General features: G+C 35.0%; 1 protein-coding gene across 1 annotated transcript; it reads right to left on the reverse strand.

The window, feature by feature from the left end:
• Positions 1 to 70: 70 nt before the first annotated feature.
• Positions 71 to 2,019, reverse strand: LOC126766978 (uncharacterized; the record flags this gene model as incomplete). Its single annotated transcript, XM_050484620.1, has 1 exon — positions 71 to 2,019. A coding segment is annotated over exon 1 (1,949 nt), but the record flags the coding sequence as incomplete, so codon positions are not given.
• Between the last annotated feature and the right edge of the window lie 6,857 nt (positions 2,020 to 8,876).

Consider the following 8,876-nt stretch of genomic DNA (forward strand, 5'->3'; position numbering starts at 1 on the left):
TGGTAGCGATACAACGTATTTCCCGTCTTCATTTCGCTTCGTTGTCTCCTTATAGAGCTCTTCACAGTACCTGTCCTCCTCGCTTAATTTCTTTTCCTTGGAGATCTCTTCCAATTCCCAGAACGAAGCTAACTGCTTTTCCAGCGATATTTCGTTATAATAAGAGACGCAAGTGTTGGTTGGCTTAATTGTATTAGCAAGCCCTGTGACTATCCAACCGAACACTGTCTCTTGCGCAAGAAGTGATCCCAGCACGTTCTTGCGTATGCCATCCAGCATAATCTGGGGATAGACGTCACCACCGAGTATGACGTCCACGGGTTCATTGACGAAGAACCTCTTATCCGCCAACGTGAGATCTGGGAAAGCCTGCCGAGTTAGTGCGCTAATATGGCAAGTCGGCAAGTTTCCCGTTAATTTCGGCAGAACCATCATGTTCGTTGTGATCGATATAAGTGGGTCTATTGGTGACCGCAACTCGACACAACATGATTCCTTCACTTGCGCAGATACGGTGTTGTTGATGCCTGACACCTGGGCATTTATCTTCCGCACTGGCAAGTTGATTCTGCGCTTCAGCCTTTCTGTGATGAAAGAGCACTCTGACCCGGAGTCGATGAGTGCTCTTGCGGCATAAGTAACGCCGCTGTAATTTATGCTTATTTGTGCCGTTCCTAACAAGACACCTTTGTCGCTGTTAGCGAAGCACGACTGTACTTGAGTCGTTGGCTTGCCTTTCGACTTATTGAAGTTGCGTTTCTGCTGCGCTTGCCTGGACGTAGACGGAATCTCGTCCGATGGCGTAGATGAGCCTCTTTGGCTGCTAGGCTGCACTGTCCTCACATGTAGGAGTGTGTGATGCCTCGCGTGGCACGTGCTGCAGTTGAATGCACTGGTGCATTGCGACACTAAATGCCCAAAGCCGAGGCAATTGATGCAGCGATTGTTGCGCTTAGCGAACTTGATCCTGTCCGCTGGTGCCATGTTAAGAAACATGGGGCAAGATCTTAATTTGTGATCTGCGCTTTTGCACATCAGACATGTTGATTTCTCAACGCTTACTTGGAAGGCGCCGAGTCTGTTCTGATGGCTATTGTTGTTGTATTTATTCTGTGTGGGTGCACTGACAGGCTTTACAGAATTGGACGATTTCTTGGCACGTTCTATTGCCTCTAAATCACGGTATCTATCCGTGAGGAAGTTGTCCAATTCCTCCCACTTCGATGTCTTTGTTTTGTTCTTTACAGACTGTTCCCACAGGGCTAATGTTGCTTGTGGCAGTCTCTTGGAACATATGCGGATTATGATTGGGTCCCAGTTCCCAATGTCCACTTTATTGGCTGTCAGGCAGGAGATGCAGCTGTTGATCTCCCGCTGTAGCCATTTTATCGAACTGGAACACTCTTTGTCGATTGACGGTAAGTCGAGCAGTATGTCGACTTGGGTTTCGACGAGAATTCGCTCATTCTCGTACATGTCCGTCAAACCCTTCCATGCCATCGCAAAACCATCGTTGGTAAGAGGGCATTTAGACACAATAACCTTCGCCTCCCCTTGTGTCTTTTTGTTGAGGTGGTACAATTTCTCAACTGGTGACAGGCGCTTGCTTTTGATGTATACGGCCGTGAACATATCCCGGAATGTTGGCCATGAAAGGTAGTCCCCTTTGAAAACATCGGTATCGCAAGGCGGAAGGGAGTGGTTATTGTCTACCTCAGCAGACTTTTCTGTGTCTTTGGGGGTTGAGAGGATCTCAGACATATCCTTCATTGCCCCCATGCAACGTATGTAGCATTGACCACCTAGCTTGAATTTTTTTTTTTTAATAAGGGCATAGTCCTTTGCAGACATGTCCCCTTTGCTGTTGAGGTCGTCATGGGCAGCTTTCGCTTTGCACCACATCTCTCTCAGCTCGTCTTGTTGCATCACAAGAGCGTTCTTCGAGATGTCCTTTGATGCAGCACTGAATTCAGACTCGTATTCGACAACGTAGTCCACTAGGCGCATGAAAGCTTCCATGTTTTGTCGATATAAGTGACAAGGAAAAATTGAAAATAAAATATAAATTTAAAAGAATGGAGCGATACTCAAGACTGAGCAGGTTGAAAATAATTCCCCACGATTGAGAATTTTTTATTTGCAGCACACCACTGCCAACCAAACGAGAAAATAGAAAAGTTTTTGACTGTTGTAGCCGATATCGCAATATATCTGGCTCGTCAATAATACTTGATTTATTGAATATATGTGAGTTGCAGCACACCACTGCCAACCAAAAACGAGAATATATGTGTAATCGTACGTAAGTATGTATATATATGCAACACTTTATATGGCTCGCCACCCAAGATACGCCAACGAAAATCAGTTTGTGAGAAAGAAGTGTTTGAAAGTGAAAAAAAGTGCAGTGTCTCAGTGAAAAAAGAAACAAAAACAGGAATTTAGTGAACAAATTGAGAAAAAAATCAAAAATCAATGCCGTAAGTGATATATGAAAAAATATTACCGCACAAAATCGAAAAATTGAGAAAAATCAAAAATTAGTGCCGTAAGTGATATGTGAAAAAGTCTTACCGCACAAAATCGAAAAATTGAGAAAAAATCAAAATTAGTGCCGTAAGTGATATATGAAAAAAAAAATATATGAGAAAAGTATTACCGCACAAAATCCGGTAAACGTAACCGTGCACTTACGGATTATTTTGTTTTTGCAATTATTTCACTAAAACACTAAAAAACACTAGTCACTTTGTCACTTTTCTTATGTAAAAGAATATAATTGTCACCAATATTAAAAATGCGATTAAAAAACAACTGTGTTTCTTTTTTTTTTTTTTTTAAACGATTTATATCAAGGTGCTATGAACAACCAATCACGTACCTTGGATTTGCCTGAGTTGATGTGAGATTGTGCAACAAGAATCCCGGTGTGCAGTGCCAAAAATCGCTTGGAGAATATGGTTGTTAAAATCCGTTGGTGTGCAACGCCTCGTTTGTGTTTGTGCAACAAGAATCGGTGTTAACTTGCCGTTGGTGTGCAGTGCCAAAAAATCGCTCGCTTGAAAAATATGGTTGTTATAATCCGGCTCGAAGGACCAATGAATATTCTCGAACGCTCGACGAGTCACTCGCGGACGATGCGTCGATGGTTGAGAATATGAAATAAAAAAAAGGAAATATATATGAGTAAAAGAAAACACCAAGGTTTGTGTTTAATATAATATGTGGATACACAACCAAATTTGGTTCTTTATTGAATTTTTAATGCTTACGAATTACCTCGCTTGTGTAGTGGTGATGCTGGTTATGGTGGCCGGTGGATGATGTCCTTGTTCGCTCCGATCGCTAAGTAAAAGTGAAAGTGCGCGACTCGCAGGCTCGCTTGCTACGCCGGAGTTTTCAACGAAACCATTGCCAGTTGAGTGAAAGTTATTAACCGTTGAGTGAAAACTCTTAACGGCTAACTGGCAATGGTTTGTTATATACTCACTAGGGGTGGTAAAAAGAAATTAGGCGCTGGCCTAAACATATGTTAAATTCATGAGTTAAAGCAACTCAATATCGAATGCTAAATGTGTATATATAAGAAAATCGACTTTATACCTGAATATAAGAATGTCGAGTTCTTCCAAATGCACTGCCGTTATGGCCTTATGTCAACTTCAGTGGGATTAAGAAGGTTAATTAACTTAAATATGTTAAATTCATGAGTTAAAGCAACTCAATATCGAATGCTAAATGTGTACTTACAAGGAAATCGACTATATACCTGAATATAAGTTTGTCGAATTCTTCCAAATGCAATGCCGTTATGGCTTTATGTCAACTTCAGTATGTTGAAGAAGGTTAATTAACTTAAAAATGTTAAAGTAATGAATGGAAGCAAGTCAATATCGACTGCTAGATGTGTATATACAAGAATATCGACTTTATTCCTGAATATAACATTGTCGATTTCTTCCAACTTCTTTGCCGGTTTTGCTTTATGTCAACTTCTGGACGTTGAAGAAGGTTAATTAACTTAAATATGTTAAATTAATGAATAGAAGCAAGTCAGTATCGACTGGTACATGTGTATACACAAGAAAATCGACTTTACACTTGAACATTAGATTGTCGAATTCTTCCCAATGCACTGACGTTATGGCCTTATGTCAACTTCAGTAAGATGAAGAGGGTTATTAATTTAAATATGTTAAAGAGATAATTTGTAGCAACTCAATATCGATTGTTAGATGTGTATATACAAGAAAATCGACTTTTTACCTGAATATAAGGTTGTCGAATTCTTCCAATGCACTGCCGTTACGGCGTTGTGTCAAGCTCAGTAAGTTGAAGAAGTTTAATTAACTTAAATATGTTAAAGTAATGATTTAAAACAACTCAATATCGATTGCTAAATGTGAATATACAAATAAATCGACTTTATACCTTAATATAGGATTATGGAATTCTTCCAAATGCACTGCCGTTATGGCCTTATGTCAACTTCAGTGAGATTAAGAAGGTTAATTAACTTAAATATGTTAAAGTAATGATTTAAAACAACTCAATATCGACTGCTAAATGTGTATATACAAGAAAATCGACTTTATACCTGAATATAAGAATGTCGAATTCTTCCAAATGCACTGCCGTTATGGCCTTATGTCAACTTCAGTAAAATGAAGAAGGTTAATTAACTTAAATATGTTAAAGTAATGATTTAAAGCAACTCAATATCGATTGCTATATACAAGAAAATCGAATGTATACCTAAATTTTAGGTTGTGGAATTCTTCCAAATGCACTGACGTTATGGCCTTATGTCAACTTCAGTAAGATTAAGAAGGTTAATTAACTTAAATATGTTAAAGTAATGATTTAAAGCAACTCAATATCGAATGCTAAATGTGTATATACAAAAAAATCGACTTTATACCTTAAAATAAGATTGTGGAATTCTTCCAAATGCACTGACGTTATGGCTTTATGTCAACTTCAGTAAAATGAAGAAGGTTAATTAACTTAAATATGTTAAATTAAAGCAACTCAATATCGAATGCTAAATGTGTATATACAAGAAAATCGACTTTATACCTGAATATAAGATTGTCGAATTCTTCCAAATGCACCTGAATATACGTTATGCTTTATGTCAACTTCAGTAAGATGAAGAAGGTTAATTAACTTAAATATGTTAAAGTAATGATACAAAGCAACTCAATATCGATTGCTAAATGTGTATATACAAAAACTCGACTTTATACTTTAATATAAGATTGTGGAATTCTTCCAAATGCACTCTCGTTATGGCTTTATGTCAACTTCAGTAAGATGAAGAAGGTTAGTTAACTTAAAAATGTTAAATTAATGATTTGAAGCAACTCAGTATCGATTGCCAAATGTGTATATATAAGAAAATCGACTTTATACCTGAATATAAGAATGTCGAATTCTTCCAAATGCACTGCCGTTATGGCCTTATGTCAACTTCAGTAAGATTAAGAAGGTTAATTAACTTAAATATGTTAAATTAATGATTTAAAGCAACTCAAAATGCTAAATGTTGAAATCGACTTATAACTCATATAAGATTGTCGAATTCTTCCCAAATGACGTTATGGCCTTATGTCAACAATGAAGAAAATTAACTTATATATGTTAAAGTAATGATTTAAAGCAACTCAAATCGACTGCTTAAATGTGTATATACAAGAATTGAATATAAGATTGTCGAATTCTTCCAAATGCAATGCCGTTATGGCTTTATGTCAACTTCAGTAAGATGAAGAAAGTTAATTAACTTAAATATGTTAAAGTAATGATTTAAGAAGCAACTCAATATCGACTGCTAAATGTGTATATACAAGAAAATCGACTTTATACCTGAATATAAGATTGTCGAATTCTTCCAAATGCACTGCCGTTATGGCCTTATGTCAACTTCAGTAAGATGAAGAAGGGTAATTAACTTAAATATGTTAAAATAATGATTAAATAGCAACTCAATATCGATTGCTAAATGTGTATATACAAGAAAATCGACTTTATACCTGAATATAAGATTGTCGAATTCTTCCAAATGCACTGCCGTTATGGCTTTATGTCAACTTCAGTAAGATGAAGAAGGTTAATTAACTTAAATATGTTAAAGTAATGATTTTAAGCAACTCAATATCGACTGCTAAATGTGTATATACAAGAAAATCGACTTTATACCTGAATATAAGATTGTCGAATTCTTCCAAATGCACTGCCGTTATGGCTTTATGTCAACTTCAGTAAGATGAAGAAGGTTAATTAACTTAAATATGTTAAAGTAATGATTTAAAACAACTCAATATCGACTGCTAAATGTGTATATACAAGAAAATCGACTTTATACCTTAATATAAGAATGTCGAATTCTTCCAAATGCACTGACATTATGGCCTTATGTCAACTTCAGTAAAATGAAGAAGGTTAGTTAACTTATATATGTTAAAGTAATGATTTGAAGCAACTCAATATCGATTGCTAAATGTGTATGTACAAGAAAATCGACTTTATACCTGAACATTAGATTGTCGAATTCTTCCAAATGCACTGACGTTATGGCCTTATGTCAACTTCAGTAAGATGAAGAAGGTTAATTAACTTATATATGTTAAAGTAATGATTTGAAGCAACTCAATATCGAATGCTAAATGTGTATATATAAGAAAATCGACTTTATACCTGAATATAAGATTGTCGAATTCTTCCCAATGCACTGCCGTTATGGCCTTATGTCAACTTCAGTAAGATGAAGAAGGTTAGTTAACTTAAATATGTTAAATTAATGATTTAAAGCAACTCAATATCGAATGCTAAATGTGTATATATAAGAAAATCGACTTTATACCTGAATATAAGAATGTCGAATTCTTCCAAATGCACTGCCGTTATGGCTTTATGTCAACTTCAGTGGGATTAAGAAGGTTAATTAACTTAAATCTGTTAAATTCATGATTTAAAGCAACTCAATATCGAACTCAATATCGAATGCTAAATGTGTATATACTAGAAACTCGACTTTATACCTGAATATAAGATTGTCGAATTCTTCCAAATGCAATGCCGTTATGGCTTTATGTCAACTTCAGTAAGATGAAGAAGGTTAATTAACTTAAATATGTTAAAGTAATGATTTAAAACAACTCAATATCGAATGCTAAATGTGTATATACAAGAAAATCGACTTTATACCTGAATATAAGAATGTCGAATTCTTCCAAATGCACTGCCGTTATGGCCTTATGTCAACTTCAGTAAGATGAAGAAGGTTAATTAACTTAAATATGTTAAATTAATGATTTTAAAGCAACTCAATATCGACTGCTAAATGTGTATATACAAGAAAATCGACTTTATACCTGAATATAAGATTGTCGAATTCTTCCAAATGCACTGCCGTTATGGCTTTATGTCAACTTCAGTAAGATGAAGAAGGTTAATTAACTTAAATATGTTAAATTAATGATTTAAAGCAACTCAATATCGAATGCTAAATGTGTATATATAAGAAAATCGACTTTATACCTGAATATAAGAATGTCGAGTTCTTCCAAATGCACTGCCGTTATGGCTTTATGTCAACTTCAGTAAGATTAAGAAGGTTAATTAACTTAAATATGTTGAATTATTGATTTAAAGCAACTCAATATCGATTGCTAAATGTGTATATGCAAGAAAATCGACTTTATACCTGAATATAAGATTGTCGAATTCTTCCAAATGCACTGACGTTATGGCCTTATGTCAACTTCAGTAAGATGAAGAAGGTTAATTAACTTAAATATGTTAAAGTAATGATTTAAAGCAACTCAATATCGATTGCTAAATGTGTATATACAAGAAAATCGACTTTATACCTGAATATAAGAATGTCGAATTCTTCCAAATGCACTGCCGTTATGGCCTTATGTCAACTTCAGTAAGATGAAGAAGGTAAATTAACTTAAATATGTTAAATTAATGATTTAAAGCAACTCAATATCGACTGCTTAATGTGTATATACAAGAAAATCGACTTTATGCCTTAATATAAGATTGTGGAATTCTTCCAAATGCACTGCCGTTATGGCTTTATGTCAACCTCAGTAAGATGAAGAAGGTTAATTAACTTAAATATGTTAAAGTAATGATTTAAAACAACTCAATATCGACTGCTAAATGTGTATATACAAGAAAATCGACTTTATGCCTGAATATAAGGTTGTCGAATTCTTCCAATGCACTGCCGTTACGGCGTTGTGTCAGCTTTAGTAAAATGAAGAAGGTCAATTATCTTAAATATGTTAAAGTAATTATTTAAAGCAACTCAATATCGATTGCTAAATGTGTATACACAAAAAAATCGACTTTTTAACTGAATATAAGATTGTCGGATTCTTCCAAATGCACTGACGTTATGGCCTTATGTCAACTTCAGTAAGATGAAGAAGGTTAATTAACTTATATATGTTAAAGTAATGATTTCAAGCAACTCAATATCGATTGCTAAATGTGTATATACAAGAAAATCGACTTTATACCTGATCATAAGATTGTCGAATTCTTCCCAATGCACTGCCGTTATGACCTTATGTCAACTTCAGTAAAATGAAGAAGGTTAATTAACTTATATATGTTAAAGTAATGATTTGAAGCAACTCAATATCGAATGCTAAATGTGTATATATAAGAAAATCGACTTTATACCTGAATATAAGAATGTCGAGTTCTTCCAAATGCACTGCCGTTATGGCCTTATGTCAAGTCAACTTCAGTGGGATTAAGAAGGTTAATTAACTTAAATATGTTAAATTCATGAGTTAAAGCAACTCAATATCGAATGCTAAATGTGTATATACAAGAAAATCGACTTTATGCCT

This window comes from Bactrocera neohumeralis, unplaced genomic scaffold (assembly GCF_024586455.1).
Source record: "Bactrocera neohumeralis isolate Rockhampton unplaced genomic scaffold, APGP_CSIRO_Bneo_wtdbg2-racon-allhic-juicebox.fasta_v2 ctg3385, whole genome shotgun sequence".
NCBI lineage: Eukaryota > Metazoa > Arthropoda > Insecta > Diptera > Tephritidae > Bactrocera > Bactrocera neohumeralis.